Source organism: Rattus rattus, chromosome X (genome assembly GCF_011064425.1).
Source record: "Rattus rattus isolate New Zealand chromosome X, Rrattus_CSIRO_v1, whole genome shotgun sequence".
Classification (NCBI taxonomy): domain Eukaryota; kingdom Metazoa; phylum Chordata; class Mammalia; order Rodentia; family Muridae; genus Rattus; species Rattus rattus.
The window spans coordinates 13,291,059-13,315,365 of record NC_046172.1 but is presented as its reverse complement, the minus strand read 5'-3'; the positions used below and the strand labels follow the sequence as shown (position 1 = coordinate 13,315,365).

General features: G+C 45.0%; 1 protein-coding gene across 2 annotated transcripts in view; it reads right to left on the bottom strand.

Annotated features, from left to right (window-relative positions):
* Window positions 1–21,955, bottom strand: part of Iqsec2 (IQ motif and Sec7 domain ArfGEF 2) — an 81,839-nt gene extending 59,884 nt beyond the window's left edge. The window contains exon 1 of one of the 2 annotated variants that reach the window (XM_032890431.1): window positions 21,002–21,955. In XM_032890431.1, the coding sequence (XP_032746322.1) occupies window positions 21,002–21,708 (707 nt within the window). In that variant the 5' untranslated portion in view covers window positions 21,709–21,955. The remainder of the gene's footprint in view (window positions 1–21,001) is intronic. The other variant, XM_032890434.1, reaches the window with a different exon arrangement.
* Window positions 21,956–24,307: the final 2,352 nt, after the last annotated feature.

Sequence of the window (24,307 nt, the reverse complement as noted above, 5' to 3'; positions counted from 1 at the left end):
ACTGGTGGGCTAGGTGAGCAAGCAAAGGGCCACTGAAGGTGTGTTGGGGTCAGAAAACTAGCTGCGATCACAATGAGTGTGGCTTTCCTTGGAGTGTGGCTTGATAACAGCCAGAGACAACCAGGTTCAGATATTGTCTCTACTACTTACCATCCCTGTGACTTAGGCAAGCTACTTCATTTCTCTGACTCTGAGCCTCAGTTTCCCCATTTGTAATACAAGGTTGATCCTCACAGAATTGTTGGGATGATTAAGCTCTTTGGAACCAAGCAAATGCCAGACATTATTAACAAGACAGGAAAGGCTTTGCCAACTGCCTAGTCCGACCTGCTTATTTTCCAGAGGAACAGACTCAAGCTGAGAGGGTAAATGAGTCAGCTGCTAGGCTCCTTTCTACTGTACTGAACTGCCTTCTTCATTATGCATGGCCCCAGATGCAAAAGAAGGGTGAAAGAGAATGGAGTGAGGGCCAGCTCTGTGGAAAGCCAGGAAATGAGCAAAACCCGGCCCCCTCCCCTCCCTTCTCACTCCTCCTCCCTGAGAAGAGTATGTGTTGTATAGGCACACATGCCTGGACAAGTGATTAGTCACATGGATAGTATGTGTGCATGTACGTATGCACATGTACTTGTGTAATGGAGGCTAGGACAGAGAAGCTACTGTATTGGGAACAGAAGAGGAGAGAAAGGAAAACTGGGGACCCTGGAAGTTCGAGAGTATGAAAAGTAGTCTTCCTCCCTCTTCACCCCACACCTCAGGTCCTCTCTCAGGCTGAGCTGTAAAAGGCACAGAGATGAATACATGAGGCTCTGTCTTCAGCTGAGAGAGCCAAGATATATTCTTAGGTTTCTTGTGGATATTATCCATATCTATGTTGAGAGGATGATTTTAAAAGAGCATTTGTTGAGAGAATGAGCATACTCGATCGCGAGCGCGCGCGCACACGCACGCACACACACACTCCAGCAAGGTAGGGCAGGCAAGCATCAGGGTCTTTACTAGGGTGCTAAGTGAGTCTGACTGCTTGCTAGCCACATTATCCTGAAGAAGTCACCTTGCTAGCTAAGAACCTCAGATTTTTTTTTCATTCAGTAAATGGGGCAGTGTGGGGCAGTGGTGAGTATCCCTCCCTTCTTGGAATGGCTTTGAGGCTTAAAGTGCCTGACACCTGGTGCATGTTCAGCTGATAACAGTTGTCTTTTTTTGTCCCCTTAAAGGAACAGAGAATCAAGGCCACAGCAGACTTTACTGCAATTATTAAAACTCTCCATTGCACAAGACAGCTTCCAAATTCCAGCTCAGTTATTCTCAAGTACCAAGTATTTAGCCAAACTTCAATGACTCCCCAGCTGCTTACAGAATGGAAGCCAGAACCCTTGGCATCTCTAATACTAATCCCCTGTCCAGAGAGTCTGGTTTCCTTACAAGCACCCATCTCAAAACCCACCACGCATTTTATTCAGTTGACCATACCCTAGGCTCTAACCTGGGAAGACAACTCCCTGCTTAAGGAGTTCAATTGCATCGTCGTCGTCATCATCATCATCATCATCATCATCATCATCACCACCACCACCACCATCATCATCAACAACAACAACAACAACAACAATCAATGAGCATCTACCGTGTATCATTTATAGTATTTCTGCTTCCAAAGCATTTCTGTGACGTGTTATACTTCTCAAGATGGCAGTGGGGTTGGAGGGGATGCCCAAGTCCTGATGCAGAGTGTATTAGCCAAGTCTTCTCACAGAGGACTAATTCTTCCTCTTTTGGTAGGATATAGCACCATAAGATCCAAAGTGAGGGTGTGTTCCACCTCAAGGGTCTATCACTAAGCATTCAGTATGTTCTATATGGATAACAATTGTGCTGGTCAGTTTTTGTCAATTTGACACAAACTTAGACATTTTGGGAAGAGGAAATCTTAACTGAGAAAATGCCTCCATTAAATTGGCCTGTAGGCCAAGTCTATGGGACACTTTCCTGATTAATGATTGATATATGGAGGCATAGCCTGTTAGGGGTGGTGCCACTCCTGGGCAGGTAGTCCTGGGATGTATAGGAAAGCAGGCTGAGCAAGTCAGGGGGAGCACGCCAGAAAAGAGCATTCCTCCATGGCCTCTGTGTCACTTCCTGCCTTGAGTTCCTGCCAGGACTTCCTTTAGTGATGGACTGTGTAGAAGCATAAACTGAAATTAAGCCTTTTCTTCCCAAAAGGTTTTATCACATCAATAGAAAACCTAAAACAACAAACATCAATATAGAGTGATCTGGCACCTTTTTGCCTTGAACAATGGTCAATCTGCTTCTTACTTCATGAACCTAGGCCACCATTTTGCTGAGAGGGAGTATAAAGTGGTAGGAAGTTAGGATGTATTATGATTTGGTTTGTAGTAGGCAGTGTTAACTCTGGTAAGTCACCTCTCTGAACCTTTGTTCCTCATCTGTAAAATGATGGAGCTGTGTTAGTTGAGTTCTAAGCACTCTTTAGGCTTTAAAACATCTACTTTCTGCCAGGCAGTAGTGGCGCATGCCTTTAATCCCAGCACTTGGGAGGCCAGCTTGGTCTACAGAGAGAGTGTTCCAGAACAGTCAAAGCTATGGAGATAAACCCTGCCTCGAAAACAAACAAAAAAATTTACTCTCTTCAAACTCTAGTGTTATTTCTCTTATCAACTAGTCTCAGCTGTTCACATGTGGAACCAAAGACCCAGGGACCACACTCTACTTTTTTACTCATGTCTGTAGAAGGAAATATCTATCTGCCCATTCTTCTTTCTTTCTTCCTTTCTTCCTTCCTTCCTTCCTTCCTTTCTTTCTTTCTTTCTTCCTTTCTTTCTTTCTTTCTTTCTTTCTTTCTTTCTTTCTTTCTTTCTTTCCTTCTGTCTGTCTGTCTATCTGTCTATCTATGTGTGCATAGATACACATGCATATCAGCCCAGATATCATACCCTGTTTGTGGCCCCCTCCCTTGCTCCTTAGGCTACCCTTGGGCCTAATGAATAGACTTTGATGATAAGACAATACAATTCCTAAAAGCTTGAGAAATCTAGACAGGAAATTTGGGACCTCAGACACCCAGAGTATAGTCTAGAAGGGATGGGGTCCTAATGGGCATAGCCTCACAGATACTTGCTTTGTGAGGAGGAATCTCTGAAGTTTGGAATCCAGACCTGTGTTTCTTGGGGCAGTCTATGATATTGTGATTTGTAGTAAACTGAGACCCAAGAACCTCCTCTTTTTGTTTCCTTAGCTAAGTCCTGCTTTGAAATCCAGGTATGTCCCACAGGCCAAGACCTACAGGATCGATCTATGGCCAATGCACCTTCCACTTCAAACCCTGCTAAGCAAATGCACTGATTCTCAGACTATCCATTGGGGTATTTCATTCTTAGGTCTTTCTGTACACTGATCTTCAGTTCTGCATGGCTTTTTAAAACCTGTGCACTGAATGCATTCTTGCATTGGAAAATCCATGAAAACCTTGGGAAGGAAAGGAGAAAAGTATGCACAATTACAACACAGAGGCGGTAACAACTCTGAACAGTTGCTCTATCTCTCTAGTCTCTGCATTTCTTCAAGTAGTTAAAAATGATTTTGCATTACATGGTTTTTATTGCATTTTCCTTAACATGTTTCCGTACATAACTGCATATTCTTCATTACCAGTATTTTGAGTAATCATGATATAGTCCAGTATCCTCTGAATGTACAGAATGGAAGCAGGTATATTTTTGCATTGGCTTAAACTGTGCTTAGGAAGACTTTCTTGAACACAGCTTTAAAAGCAACACATGCCTTTTAAGAAACTAACCTTGTATCAGTACAATTGCACCCAACTTATTTCTCTTTCTAGATAATCATTCCCTCTAGCTATGTCTATATTCATTCATTCATTCCAGTGGCACATATTCACTCTGTACTTTTATGAACCAGATCCCAAGCTCGGGCTATGGGAGCAAATGAGGCATAGGTCCAGATCACTATTAGATGGGTCTCAGTCATGCCTGAAATAGGCAATTTCAGAACATTAATGGCTGAGAGGGAAATAGAGGATATCATAGGAGAACAGAGAAGGGTCCCTTAACCCACCCTACGGACATGAACATAAACTCTTTGGAGGATATGGTGCCTATATGAGTCATGGAAGATGACTAGCAGCTGGCTAGAATAAAAAGAAAAAAGAAATATTCACCTAAACACAATGAGTTGATTAAATTGATTTGTCTCTGTTCCCAAATCCTACCAAAATGTGAGTAAATAAACAACAGAAAGAGACAGAAAGAGAAGGTCCAGGATGCTGACCAGAAGTAAACTATTCTGCTTATAGAACACCTTCAGTGCTGAGGATTTGGAGGTACTGGACACCTCAGAAGGCGGAGTGAGGTATAAAGCTAAAAATAGTGGATTGCAAAGCTGTCCTCAATGCTGTCCAGTCAGATTCTCTCCACTTCCAGCACCAGACCAGCAACCGGAGGCTTTGGATTTGAGAACACCAGGTGCAGTGGCAGATGGGGTGAAACAGAGCTAAAAGCAAAGGAATCTTCCTTAGGAAATGCTGGTACCCTAACTTCCTGCTTCTAACAGCAAAGTCAGGTGCACCTGTGTAGTGTCATGGGAGCTAGTTTCAAAGCAGCAGCATCCAGAGACACGTAAGGGTTTCTGTTTTTAAGATTCATTTATTTGTATTTTATACGTATGAAGGTTTTGTCTGCATGTATATAAGCGCTGTGTGTATGCTGAGACTAGAAAGAGGCTAGATCCCCTGGAACTGTAGTTATAGATGGTAATAAATTGCCAAGTAGATGTTGGAACTGAACCCGAGTCCTCTGCAAGAGCAACAGGTGCTCTTAACTGCTGATCCATTGCTACAGACCCCAAGTTTCTTTTATATTAAGTAAACCTTAATAAAATTCATTATTTTTAAAGGAAACAAAGTTCTAGGCAGTCAAAGATGACGGTATGCTGCAAAGCTGTGTGAGGAAGACCGCCAACCTGGAAGGCAGATGGACAAAGAAAACAAACTTAAGAAGGAATCTGACAGGAACAAAGACACTGAAAATAGAAAAATCTGGAGAGAAGAAATAGTGAGGGGCTGGAGAGATGGCTCAGTGGTTAGACCACTGACTGTTCTTCCAGAGGTCCTGAGTTCAAATCCCAGCAACCACATGGCAGCTCACACCTGTCTGTAACTCCCAAGAATTTGACACCCGCACACTCACACACTCACACATACATGCAAGCAAAACACCAATGCACATGAAATAAAAATAAATGGATAAATGTTTTTTAAAAAAGGAAAAAATAGTGAGAGCCAGAATAAAAATGTCACTGGGGTTAGAAAATAAAAGGAAAGAAAATAACAGAAGAAAGAGAAAGACAGAAGGGAAAAGATAAGAAAATTGGAGGATTAATTGAGGAATTCCTCCATCTAACAATAGGAGCTCCAGAAATAGAAGCTGGAGGAAACAGCAGGAAGGAAATGCTCAACGGCACAGTATAAGAACGTTTCCCAGAACTGAAGGAATGAAAGGCCACAGATCAACAAAACAGAGACCCACCTCAAGATATGTAGGTATACCATTTCAGAATACTGAGGGTTAAAGAAAAAGATGTTAAATGCTTCTAGAGAAAAAAAAATACATATGTATAAAGGCTCTTTCTAGAATGTCACTGGCCATTAGGTTTTCTATAGTCCTTGTTCACCATAACTCTCTGAACAAGTCTGAAATCATAATAAAGATGATGGTGGTGATGGTAACAATTGCTTCGAACTTTAGACTAAATATTTGTCTATATTTATTCTTATTTTTCTGAGACACGATTTCACCAGGTAGCTCATGGCTATCACTTTTTAAATGTCATGTTCCAGAACTAAACAGGCAAAGATCACTTTATATTTAGATCTTGAGAAAAACAAAGACTACAACCAGAGACTTAAAGGCTAGGTAACAGAGTATCAACATTGCCCTATAATTGCTGGGAAGCTCTAGGGAGGCTTCACATAAGGTATGCCTCCTTTTAATCATAAATAAGTATTATATAATCATAATAAATATAATAAGCAGGCATTATTGGCCTATATCATAGCCAAACTTACAATAACCCAAACCCTAACAATGTCACTATTTATTACGTGTTTACAATGGTCTGGGACTCAAGCTATCATCCTAACATCTGTACGAGGTAGTTGTTCTCGTCGTATGGGTTTAGAAACTGAAGCTTGGTGGAACAATGTGATTCATGCACAATTGCCCAACTAATAAGTGGTGAATCTGAGTTTAAAATCTGTACTTGACTGATTGCTAGGGTTTTTGAGACAGGACTTTGCTATGCACTGAATGCTTGTGGGCAACTTCCTGCCTCAGCTTCCTGAGTCAGCATGTGTCATCATGCACGCGCACACCAAATGCCTCTTTAACTGCCACAACTTTTGCTCCTTTCTGTCACAGTAGAGCCAAGAGGCACTTCATCTCTCATACTAGCCTGCAGACTTGACCTGCCTTCCTTCCCTGTCTCCTATCTCCCCTCCCATAGCATAGCCCAAGGCATCCTATAACCAGAAACATTTAGCAAGCACTTTTATTTTTACTTATTTTTAAATTTTACATTAACTTGTTTTTGTTTTATATGTATGAGTGGTTTGCTTGTATGTATGTCTATGCACCACGTGCCTGCCTGGTACCTTCAGAGGCCAGAAGAAGGGGTTGTAAGCACCATGTAGGTGCTGGGAATTGAACTCGGGTCCTCTAGAGGAGCAGCCAGGGCCCTTAACTGTTGAGCCATCTATCTCTCCAGCTACAACAAGCACTTTTAGAAGGGGCAAAAAGGGGTGCACACACAAAAGAAAGTGGTGGTGGGGTACAAATATTGCAGATGAATGTAGAGGAACAGGAAAATGGAATTGGTTCTATGGCCTTCCATTTCTCTGCTGGAGGTTCAGGAGTCAGTGTTCAGCCAAGATGAAGCAGTGCCTGCAGAAGAGTAGGCAGCTGGAGCAAGTCTTCTGTTGCAACTCTAAACTCAGCCTCTGAGCCCCTTCCAGTATGCTTAGGGATCATCTCTGGCCTGCCTGCTTTCATTGCCAGGGTAAAGATGGGCTGCTCTCCAAGCACTTAGCCAATCCTGGAGTGATTGCTCACAGCAGACCAGAAGCCTATCAAGTCACAGACAGAGCACCCAGGGAGGTGAAGGAGAAGGTCTGAAGGTTCCTAAGGATGCAATAGCCAGAATAGGGACGGAGCCCAGGTATCTGTTCTTCACCTGAGGCTCCTTGCTATGGTCTAGGTAGAGGAGGTTGGGGGAAGGGATGTGCCAGGGCTGCTAAAGGAATGTTCATGACGCTGGCTTCAACCAACAGTAACATAGGGTCAAGATGAGGTCATCCAAGCTTGGCTACTGAGAATGTGGAGTTACTAATATTTCCAGTTTAAATCAGGCTTAGCTGGAGCCAAAGCCTATAACTCAAGAGTATAAATATGTACTGCCTTTCTTCCAGAACTGTAGTAAAACACAAGTAAAGGAATAAAATAAAGTATAACTATGAGATCATATCAGGAAAGGGGGGAGAGTAGCATCAGTGAGGAAGAGATTTCACCAAGTTTCTGAAAGCAAAAACAAGTTAAAAAGAGGACTCCGGGAGTTGAAGGATCTCGAAGAAAACTTCAGAGGGGAATGCAGTTAAGGAGGGAGCGACTTGGGCCACGAGAGGCTGAGAGAGATTCCAGATGTAGCCTTGGTATGTATCAAGAAAAAATAGACATAACTAGGGGGCAAAAGACAGGGGATAGGGGTTGGGGATTTAGCTCAGTGGTAGAGCACTTGCCCTAAAGCGCAAGGCCCTGGGTTCGGTCCCCAGCTCTGAAAAAAAAAAAAAAAAAAAAAAAAAAAACAGGGGATAAACTGACAACATACAAAATCCTTTCAGGCTAAGGGAGATGGCTCAGCATGTGAAGGTACCTGCCATGCAAGTTTAATGACTTGAGCTTGCTCCCTAGACTCCGCACGGTGGAATGAGAAAACTGACTCCTGAAAGTTGTGCTCTGACCTCCACTTGTGCACCATGACACATGAGTGCTTATGCACACGTGCATACATGCGCACACACACGTGCACACACAATCATCATCATCATCACCATCGTCGTCATCATTATCGTAAGCAAAATCTTCCCTTCCGTCCTTGCCACTTTAAGTACTGGACTCAGAACGCAAGCTGCCTGTCATTTTCACATAGGCAAAATGTCATACGGCTCCTGGAGAAAGGAATTAAGCTCTGAGGAATGGTGACATTTTAGTGGTCCCCAAATAAACTGCTTTTCATTTTGGCTTTTGAAAGACATCCATTATAACAATCAGCTCCCCGTTGAATCACCAAATAAAAGCAGCAAGTGGACAAGCGATTCTGGACATACAGAGAGTAAGAATTTATATTAAGTCATTCATAGTCTGTAAGGCAGAGAATAGGAGAAAAGGGTACATGGCAAATCAATCTAGTATGTCCAATATCCAACTTACCAACGTGCTAGAAAAAGAAAGCAAAAAGAAAATGAAGTGGAGGGAGCTGACAAAGAAAGAATGTAACAGATAAGTGCATGCTAAAAAACGTAGGGTAGTGGTAAGATGGCTCACCTGGTAGAGGCACTTGCTGCCAAATCAGATGACCCAAGTTTGGTACTTAGAGCCCACATGGTAGGAGAAGAGAACAGACTCCCTTGGGTTCTTCTCTAACGTCCATAAAAAATGCTGTTTGTGTTCATGTGCATGTGTGTGCACGTGCACACACTAAATAAATGTCAAGCTTTTTTAAAAAACAAAAAACATAAAATAAGAAAAGACCAAGACCTTCACATTGGAAAGCTTTCCCAAGACCAAGTAAACTGAGAGTCAGATCTTGATCTGATTACTGGTTAAGTCAGTGTTTGGTTTGCATGGTTTTTACCATTTGTGATATGAGCACTTTTCTGTATGCATATTGTGGTTCAGGATGAAAACAACATTTAAATTTTTTTCACTGGCTGGGCCTGGTAGCATATGGCCACAATCCCAGCACTTGGGAGGCAGACTAGGTAGGATCATAAATTCCATACCTGTGTAACTACCTAGTAAGACACTCTCTCTCTCTCTCTCTCTCTCTCTCTCTCTCTCTCTCTCTCTCTCTCTCTCTTTCCCTCTCCCTCCTCTCTCTCTCCCCCATACACACAAATAATAATAATAATAATAATAATAATAATAATAATAATAATAATAAAGAGAAATGAAGTTACTATCAGAAAAGCTAAATGATAAAAGTGACCATATACAGCTAGGCATGGGAGCTCCTGTCTATAATCTCAGTACTGGAGTCAGGAGGAACAGGAGTTCAAGGTCAGCCTCAGGTATATAGCTAGTCTAAAGCTACCTTAGACTTCATGAGATCCTGTCTGAAACAAACAGCTAGGTGTGGCAGAAGGACAAGGATGCTTGATAAAAACTACTGCAATATTTCAAATGAGCTAGTAGACAGGGTTTTTAGTGTTCCCAATACAAAGAGATATAAATGTTTGAGTAGGTTAATAAGTACCCTGACTTGATGATCACATATTGTATACATATTAACATGCCACATTATGTATAATAAACATGTATAATTACTGCCAGTTAAAAATAAAAAATATTGAATATATACATTGCTTTGATTTGTGCTGACCTTGCTTCTCTTGTATTTGAGATGAGGTCTTGATAGTGTTGCCCAGGTTAGTCTTGAAATTCTGTGCTCAAGTAATCCTCCTGCCTCAGCCTTCCAGCTGAGCTGGGTGCCACCTTGATTGACTGGTATGCTTTTTAAAATCCTTAAATCAAGTCCCTTTCCTTTTTTGGGATCTCTGTCTTTCATGCTGTACATACCAAGCAGAGACTGTGTTGATTCTCTTGATATGAGGTTCTGGTCTCCAGTGTTTGCTTCTGTTTAGAGCAGAAGCAAGAGAGGTGGGTACAGGATTGGACACTCTAAACTAGCAGCTTCTTAACCTGTGAGTTGTGACTCCCTGGAGGATGTCAAAGAACCTTTTCACATGAGTTGCCTAAGACCATCAGAAAGCATAGATATTTACATTATTATTCACAATAGTAGAAAATTATAGTTAAGAAGTAGCAATGAAAATACTGTTAATTATGGTTGGGGGTCACCAAAACAGGATGAACTATATTAAAGGGTCACAGCATTAGGGAGGTTGAGAACCACTGCTCTAAACTAATACTTTTGCTCCCTACAACCATCTATACCAATGCCTTTTCAACCTAGCTCAGCCTCTTCAAACATCACCATGACCATTCCAAACCCCTTCAGCCTTCCATTTACCCAACTATTTATACTCAGCTATTATTTATACCTGCCTGAGTCACGAAGGATTTAAAGTTTCTTATTCCAAGAGCACAGATAAGGACAGACAAGAAATTGAACCAAAAAAATAAGATCGGGGAGAGAGAGAGAGAGAGACAGAGAGACAGAGAGACAGAGACAGAGAGACAGAGAGAGAGAGAGAGAGATCAAATCAGATATTCAAGCTATATTTCAAGTTAACTGGTGGCTGAGGCAGAAAGAAACACACAATGAACTATGACAGCCCCATATTAGCCAGGAAAAAATATACCATTTTCAGGAAAAGCAACGCTTGGCCTAGCCCTGTATCCTTCAAATCACTGCCCACAGGAGATTTCAGAAAGAGAACGAAAATGATTGTTTACTGAGCACACACAAGCATCTGAAACTGCAAGTCAAATGATCTCGGTTAATGCTGAGCAGCGGGCATTGTTATTCCATTTTAAAGACCAGGAAATAAAAGCTTAGAAAACAGAAAATGGTTTCACTGAGGTTATCGACAAATTGAAGCAGAGTTTATATTCAAACACGAGTCTGTCTTTCTCAAAAGCACAGCCCTACTTTATATGAAAATTGAAACGGGAACATGGGGGTGGCCAAGCCTGGCTATCAACTATCAAGCCAGAAATTGCCTCTGAGCTGCCTCAGATACACCAAACAAATCCTAGCAAGACAAAACAAACAAACAAACAAACAAAACAAAACAAAACAAAAACCCAGTAGCAAAACGTTTGGTCCTAAAGAACCAAATTGGAGCAGAAGCCCAGTCCACCATTCAAGCTTCATCTCCAACAATCTCTTGGAGTCCTAGCTTTCTTCTTTCTTTCATTTGGGTTTTCTATAAGTAGAACACAAAACAATCTCACCTTCCTTAGTGCAGGAAACAGCACATTAGAGGGAAGCTGCTCTGAACATTGGCATCAATACTAGAGAGACTCTTCCAGTCAGGAATGCTCTCCCCCACTCACACCTCGGATGGCCATAACCAGTCTTTTGTCTCTTCTGGTCTCAGTGTTCTCGCCTGTAAAGTAAATCTCCTTCAACCTCACACTTCAGGTCCTTCCAGCTCCAACACCTGACATTTACAACCTTTTCAGATCCTGAATGATTGCCACATCTCTAGGCTGCAGCGGGCTCTGTTCCCTTGTTCCCTTCTGTGATGGCACTTGAAGAATTTATTGTCATTACTATTCTCTCTCTCTGGCACCCAAGTGTGCAGGTCTTTTTTTTTTTTCTTCTTCTTCTTCTTTTTCTTTTAATGAGATCTACTATCTCAACAAATTGTTTTTTTTAAAGTAGTTCCATTGTGCTGTTTTTTCTTCCTTCCTTCCTTCCTTCCCTCCTTCCTTCCTTCCTTTCTTCCTTCCCTCCTTCCTTCCTTCCTTTCTTCCTTTCTTTTCTTTTAACCTACAGAGCTATATAGTTTTGGCTCTCCTGGAACTCGAGATTCATCTACCTCTGCCTCTAGAGTACTGGGACTAAAGACTCATTATATAATATTCGCACATGTATTTTTGTCCTTTGCTCATATTTGTCCCCCCAATGCACTCTCTTACTTTTCTCTCCTCCCTCCAGGTCCCTGGAGGTCCTATTCCTGGCAAATAGTCCCATTTTACCTTTCATGTCATATATGATGGTGTATGCTCTTGTTCATGTGTGTGTGGGCATGCATGAGGTTGATGTTGAGTGTCTTCCAAAATGGCTCTTCACCTTATCCTTGAGACAGGGTCTCTCACAGAACTTGGAACTCACTGACTGATAAGACTGACTAGCTGACAACATTCATGAATCCTCCTGTCTCCACCTCCCCAGCACTGGGGTGACAGGGGTGCACCAAATACCAAGCTTTTTAGTGGGTGCTGGGAATTCTATCTCAGGTACTCACAATTACACAAGCATTTTACCCACTATGCCATCACCCTAGCCCACGTAGATCTCTCTCTCTCTCTCTCTCTCTCTCTCTCTCTCTCTCTCTCTCTCTCTCTCTCTCTCTCTCTCTCATCTATCTATAGATAGATATTAGTGTAGATTCTGCATATGAAAAAACATACAAAATTGTCTTTCTGAGTCTGATTTATTTTGCTTAGCATGATTCCAGTTCTATTCATTTTTTTTCTTACAAATAACAGTAATTCTTCTTAGGGTCAAATACAACTGCACTGTTTATATATATGCATTTTCTTGATTCATCTGTTAATAAGCATCTGCACTGCTTCTATATCTTGTCTTTTGTGAAAAGGAGTGCAGAACTTACTGTCTCTCATCTAGACTGTTATGTGACTTCTTCACTATACGTTTTCAAATCTATCTTATGGCCTGCACTTCTAGGGAGATTGCTCCAAAATATGACCCTCAATACACTGTGCAAAGGACACCCTTCTCCCTAGCCTAAAACCCTAAAGTTCTTATGTCCTCATGATTTAAGCTGATCAGTCCTTCAGGATCTCTTCCTCTTTGATAAACCTCCCTGTCTCTCAGTTGCTGCTGTAGTTTGGTTTGACTGATAAAAGTCTTCCTTCTCTTTGCACATACTTCATGTATAAGTTTACTTAGGCTGATATTCCTTCCTTAACCTCCCATTTGTCCCCCAGTTCCCAGCAACATGCATGTAGTCCTCTTTCACCTAGTAAACTCCAACGCGTCCTCTAAGCCTCCATTCAGAGACCAACTCCTCTAGGAAGCCTTCCCTGATGGTCTGGGTAGATACCAATCGTTAGGTACTTCCTGTCCATCTCTCTGGCAATATCACATCGAATACCACCTTGTTCATCTGTTTCCACAATTGCTTTCTGCACCTGAACAGAACTGTGCATTGCAAATACATCGAAGGCCACAAGGTGCAGCGTGCACCAGACATACAAATGTTCACTGAATTAACCTGTCTCTTAGAATTGTGGAGAGTGCTTACATGGCCTCTTCCTCCTTCCCCTCAATAGCACAGAGCTTTACACAGCTCTCATCAGTAATAGTGTTTATCAATGAACAAACACATACCGTGTATTGAGATTGGCTATGCCATACTCAATTTTCACAAGCACAGTTGAATTGGGTTACTCAAGAAGTGGCTAACACAGCAGATGTACCGTTGTGTGAGGTGCCAGTTAGGTATGTCACATCATATATAACAATAACAAATTTTTCCAATGCTGGGAACAACCGGAGCTCTATCCTAAAGAGAAAATAGCTAATTTATTCACAATTCTTCCTCATGGCCAATGTTTATTATTCTTCAGAATAAAACAGAAAACGAACATAGTAAGCAAGGACTACACCATAGTCTCTAATGACAGTAATTCTAACATAGTTATATAGAAGAAAACATTGGCTTGGGTGGAGGCTTAAAAGAAAATGGCCCCCATAGACCCGTAGTGAGTGGCACTATTAGGAGGTGTGACCTTGTTGAAGGAGGTGCATCACCTGGGGACAGGCTTTGAGGTCTCAGAAGCTCAAGCCAGTTCTCTTTCTGCTGCCTTCAGATCAAAATGTAGAACTATTGGCTCCTCCAGCACTAAGTCTGCCTGCATGATGCCATGCTTCCTACCATGACAATAATGGACTAACCTTCTGAAACTGTAAGCCCCAATTAAACACTTTCCTTTCTAAGAGTTGCTGTGGTCATGGTGTCTCTTCATAGCAATGGAAACCCGAAGACAATTTGATTCAGATGAGTGTAATACACTGTATCCTAGGATCCAGTAGGAGATCGTAAGACCTGGATATGCAGCCATCCTAACCTTTTAAGAAAGCACAAGAATCATACAACTGCACTCTTATTTCCTTGTGCCAAGTAAAAATAAATGAAACTTACAGTCTAAAAAAAGGCCCAGAATGCCACATAAATGCATTTTCTGTGAGTGAAGGGTCCCTCTCCGGTGATGGTGGGGATGAATTTACATCTAAAGCATAAAAGGAACAATCTCAATCAGTCATAAAACTGGCTAGCCATCTTTGTTTTGGCTAAGATATGATGGGACTGTTTTCATGTTGTTTGTCACACTTCGCCTCTAGGGGGCAGGGAAGTATCATCTATTCTTGTCTAGCTTTAGCTGTTTTCCATTCTAATCAGAACCTTGATGAGCATGAGGAGCAGGCAGGAAACTTTCTGATATGCGGGGCCAGGAGGGTGGGGGGGTGTTTTAGCATGAATCATACATATTAGAAAATGCAGTTTTATCCCCATATCTTACTGGGAAGGGGGGAAACAGTTCCTGCAAGTAAAATGATGCCTAGAGTCTCACACAAAGTCTACATTCCAGGACATCTTACTTCCTTCAGATTCTCCCAGGGAGTAATCAGAGCTCCTAGGTCGCAAGGAGCTTGAGCTACTACGTGTCTGAGATGGACTTCCTGTGTATGTGCTTTCAAGAATCAGAAAAAATGGACACTTGGTGAGAGAGTAGAGACCAGCAGGAAACTAGTACTTGGCAAATCATCTTTCCCTAAACAGATCTGCACCAAGAAGGAAATAAGTCATCTGCTCACCATTCTTCCCTGTGACACTGGTTCCTGCCAGGAAGGAACCAAAAAAGGCTGGGTCTATTCTCACCCCCAAGATGCTGTGCATGGCCTGGGGTATATTCTCAATAAAGACTGGAAGGATATAAAAAGGGAAAAGAATGGGAAAAAAAATCTATAAATGAACAACTTGTAATTGGGCTTGGGTGAACTGCATACAGGCCTTGTACAGGATTGCCTGGTTCATTCAGGAGAGCGGATTTTGTCCAAGGGTCAAGAATGTGACCTGACACAGACATGGTATGCTAGGGAGGTATAAAAATAAGCAGCCAGCCTGTATATCTCTAAAACTCTCCTCTAATTCTGTTTCTCTGTCACTATATGAATTGGGAGACCACTGGTAAAAGGCAGAAAAGTCATAAGCCAAATGCCTCCAGAGAGCAAGCGGAAAAGGCCAAGAGAATTTTGAAGTTGACATTTCTCTCCAGAATAAAGAAAAACTGAGGTACTGGGCCATTAGCTCACCAGGACTTAATTAGACATTCGTATGTCTACTCAGAATTGACTGAGCGGCTATGTGTTATGCAAAGTACTTCAAAGTTCTTCACTCCTTTGTTATGCCCCCAGCACCAAGCACAGATATATAACTTGTACTCAATACATGTCAGTTAAGTCTAACTCCTTTTAAAGCAGTGGTTCTCAACTATCCTAATGCTGGGACCCTTTAATACAGTTCCTCATGTTGTGGAGATCCCCAACTATAAAATTATTTTGTTGCTACTTCATAACTGTAATTTTACTATTGTTATGAATTGTAATGTAAATATCTAACATACAGGATATCAGATATGCAATCCCCAAAGGAGTTGCAACCCACAGATTGAGACCCACTGTTTTAGAGGCACGAGATGTGAACAACTATGAAGATATTGTAAAAAGCTGGAGCTGGGGCTAAAGAGATGGTTCCGTGGTTAATAGCATTGGTTGCTCTTACAGAGGACCCAGATTGAATTCCCAGCACCCACAATCTGTGACTGCAGTCCCGGGGAATCTGATGCACCTCTTCTGGTCTCTACAAGCAGAACATGTACCCGGTGCACAGACATGCAGGCAAAACGTCCCTACACATAAAATAAAAATAAAGGTTAAAAAAGGAAAATAAAAAGGCTAACCTGCTCATTGCAAAGGTCAGAGATACACTGAGCATTAGGAAGGACCAACAAGGGCTTGGGAGATGGCTCAGTAATCAAGAGCACTTGTCTATCTTCTAGAAGACTCAAGTTTGATTCCACTGCAAGTCACAAGGCAGCTCACAGCTTCAGTTCCAGGAAATGTAGTGCCCTCTTTTGGCCTCCATGGGCACACATGTGGTACACATACATACATTCAGGCAAAAAAAAGCCACAAGCATAAAATAGAATTTAAAAAAAAAATTAAGGACCAGCAAATAAACATAGGAGAGGTTTCAGTTAGGTCTGTGGACAAGGGACTCGCAAAAATGAGAAGGGGAATCTGTAGACAAAAACAGAAAGACAGTGAAAACATAGGAGCCAGACTGCAGACATGGCTTGGCTCCAGCTAACCAGAGGCTTAGCAGAAAGACACGGTGGTGGTAAAAATCAGCAGATAATTGTAAGAGTGAACCTCTGTCAGAAGAAAGTCGGAGTCATGTCTACAGTCCACGTTTCTAAACCCCACCTACGGCAGGTAATGGTGTATTGAAGGATTGAGAGCCATAGAATGCTAGGTCTCGTCAGTGGTTTAGTGCTCCTCTCTGATTCTCCATTTCCTCATCTGAGGATAACAGTAACACCCACCTGGCAAGGGGTCTGTGAAAATGAGATAAGAAATGGGGCTGCCAATGGGTAAGAATGTCAAGAATGCTACAGACTCTGGAGCCCAGCCGCCTGGATTCCTAACTAGCTCTTTTGCAGTCCTGCCATGCATTTGCTTAGGGACCTTGGCTGTGTTGCCTGAAGCTGCTAGACCTCAGTTTCTTCATCCATCAAATGGAGTTAATAACATTTACAGGAAGGGATGCATGTGAAGACAGACTGAATGACTACATGGGAAACACTTAGAACAAAGTGTCCAGCACACAGTAAATGCATTAGAAAAATGTTAGCTATCATCATATAAAGCTGCATAGGATAGTGCCTACCACACAGAAAGCTGAGACTCACAATGAATAGGGCCTTTTCACCATGCTCCAGGTTTTTACTCTGCCCCCAGCAAATTTAGAGGCCATAGTAGGTAGGGGGTGGACAGCGAAAGAACAGGCAGCGAACATCAATTGGACACCAAGGGACTATGTACACTTCTTCAAAGCACCTTCCTCTACTGCCCAGGTCCTCAAACAGTGGCCTTGCTCACTTTGGTCCCTCTATCCTCTGAGGAACCCCACCCTTTCTGCTCACTTTGTCCTCTGTAGTGTGTCTATGGCCTGACTAAGCCCGCAACCCTGTCTTCCTGGCTGGTGGGAAGAGGGCTCTGCAAGTGCCAAGAGCATGGTGTTTGCTCAGCCTGGTGGCCCCTCCTGCTCTGTGAACAGAGCCAAGAAATATTTGTGGATGACAACAACCCCATTCTTGCCCCAGATCTAGACAGAGAAAGCGAGACTCCCAATTTTACTTAAACTTAACATTATCATTTTCTCCCATTCCAGCATAATGCTCACAACACAACATGGTGGAGGGGACAATAAATAGTTTCTCTCCTCAAAGGAAAGAGAGGCACCCTAGAAAAAGAATCCAGCATGCCAAAGGAGCCAGACTTCCTCCAGAGCCTCTCCCTGGGATCTCTGTCACTTGCTCATTTTCTCAGTGGCCTGGGCCCCTATGGGGAACATGCTGACACTCCACCACACACAGATGATGATAGTTCGGCAGTGAAGTGGTAGACCATGCATCGCCCTGGGTGTCAAGAACACCACGCTGGCGTTCTCTAGGTTCAGCGTCTAAATGCGAGCCAGCTTGCACAGGCAGGGGGGGGAGGGAGGCGAGGAGAGACAGTTACCAGCATACTGGCTTCAGCCCACCGCTGCATACAGCACAGACAGAGCTAGGCCTATACAGAAAATGTAGGAACAGAGCTCTTCAGCAAGGGGCACTCAGCAGTGGGTCCTAGCCTCTGTAAATCATTCTAGGTGCTAGAACTGTAGTGTGTGGGGCGGCAGTGGTGGGGAGACAAGCTTAACAACAAAAATATCTCGTTTTAAATCATGGCAGGAGGTGACAGCTCCACATAAAAAGATCAGAGCGTTCGTTAGTCAGGATCAACAACTAGTAAGCAAACAACTAAATCCTCATGGACCAGTGACCAGAAGGAGGTAGGGACTCATGTTGCTTTCTGTCACACTAGGAAGACCACACCCAGAGCCTGGCAGCAGAGATTCTGGCATCCTGGAACCTGTCCAGAGGAGCAGTGGGAAAGGACGTGGGAGTCCTGGGTAAGTATCTGACCATGGATGGGTGATGCCCAAAGCAAAGAAGGCTGAGTTCACAGGAAGGCGAGCATGTTGTGTTAGTAGCATGACCTCTGATGGACATCACTGCTCCGAGCCCTAGGTTTCTTATGCTGTGACATGATGATAGTGACAGATGCACACAGGGCTGTTGGGAGAACTGAGTCGGAGGCAGAACAGGCCCCCAACAAGCTACATCTTGACCCAGGCCCTTGTCTTCCTAGTCTGTCCACCAGAGGGAGCCGGGGGCCCAACAGAGCCCAGCCTGTACCAGCTCTGCCTGTCCTCCCCCAATGCTGCAGCCTCAGCTGCTGAACTCCCACCCTGCCTGCCCGCGCTTCCAACAGCAGCCTTCTCACCCACTCCTTACAAACCCAGAACAGGCCTAGCAGGGGAGTCGCTTGCAGCAGCACTGGTTACAGCAATGGCTACAGGTTCTCCTGACACCCGGGAAGGAGGAAGGTGGGAAAGAGGAAGATAGCTGTCTTTTCTTCTCATCAACTCCACTCATTCCAGACCTATTTCTTCTAGTTCAAAACCTGGAGATACCTAAGGCTCTTTTGGCTTTTTTCAATTCAGTACCTCAGCAGGTCCTGAGGCCAAGATTCCTAGGGGTAGTTAGCTGTAGGGAACAAATAACATGCCTTTAAGACAGGCAGACTTAGATTCTAGTCCCAGCTCCATTAGCAACTAGTAGCATAACCTTGAATAAGGAGCCTTCATCTTGAAGCCTCAGTTTCTCCCTCTCTGAAATGGAGCTGCTAATGCTCACTGAGTGGGCTTGGCTGTGAAGTCCAAAGGAAGCAATCACAAATAGGCAAACAGTTAATATGTGGTTGAGAGAAATCCAAAGTGCTATTTAAACCTCTTTATTAGCCAGTGGGAAATGCGATGCAAGGGATTCCAACAAGCAACCTGGAAAGTGTACAAAAAGAAGGAAGGAGTCAGAAGCAGGCCCGCAAGGATGGCAGAAGGGCAAATCGGCTTCCAGCCAGCCAAGAAATCCAGACCTATGTCTGCAGGGTGGAGAATCTGAGAGCAGTGGAATTCTGAAACTGAGAAAGATTCAGATCTTTTCACTGGGCTTAATGCCCAAATCAGGAACTATATGCTTCCTCCAGCTCTCTCAGACCCCCTTTTAGACTTCAACTGGACCAGTCGAGCCAGACATCACCCCCATCCCTTGAGGCAATGTACTGCATCACAACTGGCTAGGTTGAAAAGTTCTCTTGATTTTATCTCAAATGTTCCCTCTGTTCCTGGATTTGCTCCCTGGAGCCATACATATTGAGGCTTCCTCCATCACAGGCCTGACCCCTCTAGAGAAGTCTGCAACCAGGCTCAAGGGCCACAATGCCCCATCCAGTCTTTCTCTGCCCCTCATTCTGGGGCTGTCCCTCCACCCCAACACTCAGCTAAGGGTGCACTGCAGTGGAGCCCAGCCAAGCCCTCAAGCTGCAGCTGCTGCTCCTGGGGCCCAGCCATCTCAACCCAGCACCCCAGCCTGCTGCCTCACCATGGGGGAGTTGCAGAGAGCTGTCTCCCGGCAGATTTCCTGAGGCAGAAGGCTTCCCCACCCCCAGCCCAGCCTCCAAGAGACACTCCACTAGTTGTGGCACATGGTAGGACCAGCTGAGCAGTGAGAGGAGGGGGAAGCCTGTCCATTTGCGAAAGGACTTCAGACTTTGGTGTGGCTGGGTTAGTAACATACCCATGGAATCTCAGTTCGCAGTCCTTGCCTTTAAAAGAAATATAGGGGAAATGATGGGCTGACAGAAGGGACTCAGTCAAGGTCACAAAGCCAATCTGCAACAGAGCTGGAAGGGGAACCCACTTCTCCTATCTCCCAGTTCAGTGTTCTTTTCAGTATAGCAGCAAAGCAATAGGAAGGCCTTTAGGGCATCCCTGAGAGCCTTTGTGCCCTTGACTCACAGCCTAATACATTTATCCCAAACAGCACACAATGGGATCTACATGGGAAAAGTAGACCCTGTCCATGTCCCATCAACTCAGAAAATATTCCTAACCTGTCTCAGACACATGCACAGACCCCAGCACAGGAACTGAAGCTGATCCAACAGATGGGAGATCTATGGACTTCCCTTCCTGGTAGGGCTCTTTAAATGGGTGTTGTTTTTTCTTGAAGGGTGGAGACCAGCTGGACTTTGAGAAACTAACCAAGGGCCTAGCCTCCATCTTTGCTCCCCCATCTTTGCCACCATCACCCCCCCTCCCCATGCCAAGATGTGCTGCAGTTTCCCTCAGAGGGATGTCTAAGCAGCCAGAAGCCGTTCTGGTCCCCACCTGCCTCAAGACAAGATCACCCCCCCCAAAAAAAAAAGGTGTGTAGGAGTGTTTCTCTCTTTGGGGGTTTTGAATTGATACCACCTCTGTCTAAAAATTACTTAATTCATCCTCTGGAGAGGATACACCTAGGGGCTGAAGAAGTGGAAGGAGGCAGTGGGGATTGTTTTAGTCTCTAACTGGCCTTGGTTCTACCGGGAAAAAGAAGCAGCCAGCCCTCATCTGACCAAACCAACGTGTGGTGGCTAGGGAAAGCATGTCAGCTGGTTGAAGAGAACCTTCTCCCGATTGGGACAGGCGAAGCAGGAAATGGGATCAGACATGGGCTTCATATACTTTATCTGCCAGCTAAGTTGGAGAGGGATCTAGAGGGGAAGGGATGGGTGGGGTGGGGGCTGCAAACACATTCCTTACTTTCTCTGGAGGGTTGTAGCAGGGCTGGTGCTGGTACTGGTGCTGTGACCTCCGCCCGCGCCAGGGCTGGAGCTTCTGGATGCGCCACGGCTCAACTGGCCCCGCTCCCGCGGTGGCCGCTGCCCCACGCCCACCGCCGCGGAATAGCCGGCTTCCTTCTCGCGGCCCGGGTGCGCTGGCCCAGACTCCCTCCCGCCACGCTCGCGACCCAGGGCTGGGTTCTCATGGTGCAGGTGGCACTGGGCCACGTCGCGCTCGCGGGCTGTGTAACCGGTAGTGTCCTGGAGCTGATAGGAAGCTTCTCGCTCCTTATCCCGATAGATAGCTTCCCGGTTCTGGTAAGCGCCATCCCGGTTCGGGTAGCCCACGTCCCGGGACGCCTGGTGGAACTGGCTCTCCCGCAGCTCGCGGTGGTGGAACTGGGTCTCACGCAGGTTCTGGTACTGGCTCTCGCGGCCAGGACTATCCTGCGCGCCAAGGGGGGTCCCAGTGCAGTTCCCACGGTGCAGCTGGCTCTCCTCCCGCAGGGCGCGGTTCTCCTGGGTGAGCTGGTCCAACTGGCCCTCCAGCTCTTCTATGCGCCGCCGCTGGGTCTCCAACAGCTGCTGCTGACTCTCGATGATGTTGTTCAGCTCCAGCAGGTACTCCACCGCCCGGTTGGGGCTCTCAGATCCCGGGCCACCCGGGGGACCGGACCCCGCCTCCATCCTGGCGGCCCAGGGACAGGGAACAGGCAGGAGGCCCAGTCCCGCTCGCTCACGGCGCCACCCTCCCCAGGCCCAGCCGGAGGCCAGAGACAGAGGCGCACCGGGCTCAGGGGCCCAGGGGCCCCTAGGGGCCCGGGAGACAGCGCTGGGGCCGGCGGCACGGGGCGCAGGAGCTGAGGCTACCGCTGCCGCCGCCGCCACCACCGCCACCGCCACCGCCAGGGCTCGGAAGGACGCGGCCCGGCGCTCCGCCCGCTGCAGGAGTCACTGCGCAGCGCGGCGCGCGGGACCGCCCCGGCCGCCGGCCCGCCCCCCCCCTGCCCCCACCCAGCTCTCCCCGACCCGCCCCCGCGCGCCCCACCTGCAGTCGCCACCAGCACCTAGCTGGGACCCAGCCCCAAGGCACTGGCACCTCAGCTGGATGGCAGCCTTAGCTCAGCCTGCAGGAGGTATCTCCATTCCAGCCGTCCTGGGGTCTTCACCTAACAGCCTAAAGAAGTCCTCCAACCTATTCTAACATGCACTGGTCCAAAAGGCCCAAGACCCAAGCCGTCACAACACCCAGCCCAAGCACTCTCCAGACTCAGCCAACTTAAACTTCCAACCCCAGTCTGCCAAACCCGTTCAATATCCCAATTCCTATCCCAGCTGGCTTCTTGTTTCATATTATCTCTTTCCAGCTCCATGACAATCTCTTGATTTTTCATTACAACTAGTCAGTCAGTCTATAGACCATTACTCCATCTCTGTACTTCTGTGTTTCTCTAGCCTTGTGAGCCTCCAGCCCACCCAGTCTGTAGTGCCCTATCCCAGGCAGTCCCTGAAATTCAACTCACACACACATACCCCACCACTATCCCCCACACACGTAACTCTACAGGCATTTACCTTCGGCCAGCCTCTAAATTCTCCATCCAAATAAGTGCTCAGATTCCCAATCCTATCGGACCCCAGGATTCCCTATATTAGCCACTTACTGGGTCTTTTGACCAAGGCCTTTTTGACAAGGGTCTTTTGATCATTGATAATCAACTCCAACAAGCTCCAGGACTCCCCATTAGAGTCAGACTTGATGTCAAAACATCTTTCTTCAACTGTCATTTTCTAATCCCCATGGAAATAGTGTCTTCATTCATTCCACCATTGCCAATCAGTGAAGTCTTATCTTTCCATCAAGACTTGAATGAAAATTTCAGCATGGGTTTACAATAACTGTGCTTGTAAAGTTGAAGGGGGGTGGTTAGGATTTAGAGGCCAACCTGAACTAAGTAATGAGTTCAAACAAAACAAAACAGAATGACAATAGAAAGTTAAAGCACTGACTACTCTTCCAGAGGACCTGAGTTCAATTCCTAGCACCTACATGACAACTCAAACTGTAACTCCAATTCGAGAAGGATTTTACTCTTCTGGCCTCCAAGGGCGCCAGGCACTCATATGGTACACAGACATAAATACAGGCAACCCCACCCCCTTTTCCATGAGGGAGAAGGAGGAAGAGGAGAAGGTAGGAGAAAGGAGGAGGAAGAGAAACAGGAGGAGGAGAAAGAGAAGGAGGAGGAGGAGGAGGAGGAAGCCTTAAGTCAAATGCCTCTTTCTAAGTCCGTCCCTGATTTTCCTAGTGATAAATGTTCTGTGCTTCTGCAAAGATCCTGAAGCGATTGGACAGAAACAGCAGAGTGAGAGGTGCTGAGAAAGCTGTGACTAACCAAGGAGAACGCTCAAGAACAATGGAATAGCCAGCTTTCTGGCATGGGGTTGAGTCCAGAATGATTAGACGGTATGGACAATGCCTTCTGAGCCCATGCAGAAGTTCTCTAGTGTGCTTAGCTAGCCACTGAGTACTGGCCTTCATTTAGCTGTCACTGCTTAGGGTTGCCTTGGTAGAAACAACTACAGAGTGATGTTCTTAAGCTATCCTTCTATGAGCAGAAAGTAAAGGTTAATGGAAAAGAGTCACTTGCTTTGTAAAGATTTATTTTATTATTATTACTATTATTTGTGTGTGTGTGTGTGTGTGTGTGTGTGTGTGTGTGTGTAAGTGTGTAAGTGTATGCTACATATGAACATTGGATCCCCAGAGCTGTAGTTACAGGTAGCTGTGAGCCTCCTGATGTGGGTGCTGGGAACTGAACTTGGGTCCTCTGGAAGAGCAGCAAGTGCTCTTAACCGCTGAGCCCCTAAACACCAGTTTCTTAAATATACACAATAAGATACCACATCTTCTGTAACAGCAAACATCAAAGGGATTTACGATTTAAAAAATGTTAGCACAAATATGAAGATATTGGAACTCTCATTCATTGCCAACAGGAATATAAAATGGAGCTGCTTCTTTGTAAAGCAGTCTGCCTATTCCTTGAAAGGTTAAAAAAACTGAGCCAACAATTCTACTTCTGGGTGTCTGTCTAAAAGGAATGAAAGTGTACAACTATACAAAATTCCATAGAGTATTCACTGTTGCCTTATAAATAATAACAACTAAATACTAGTAACAACCAAATAATCAATTGCTGGATAGATAAACAAAATTCGATGTAATCAAAAGTTGAAATATTGGGTAGAGATGGCTCAGTGGTCAAGAGTACTGATGACTCTT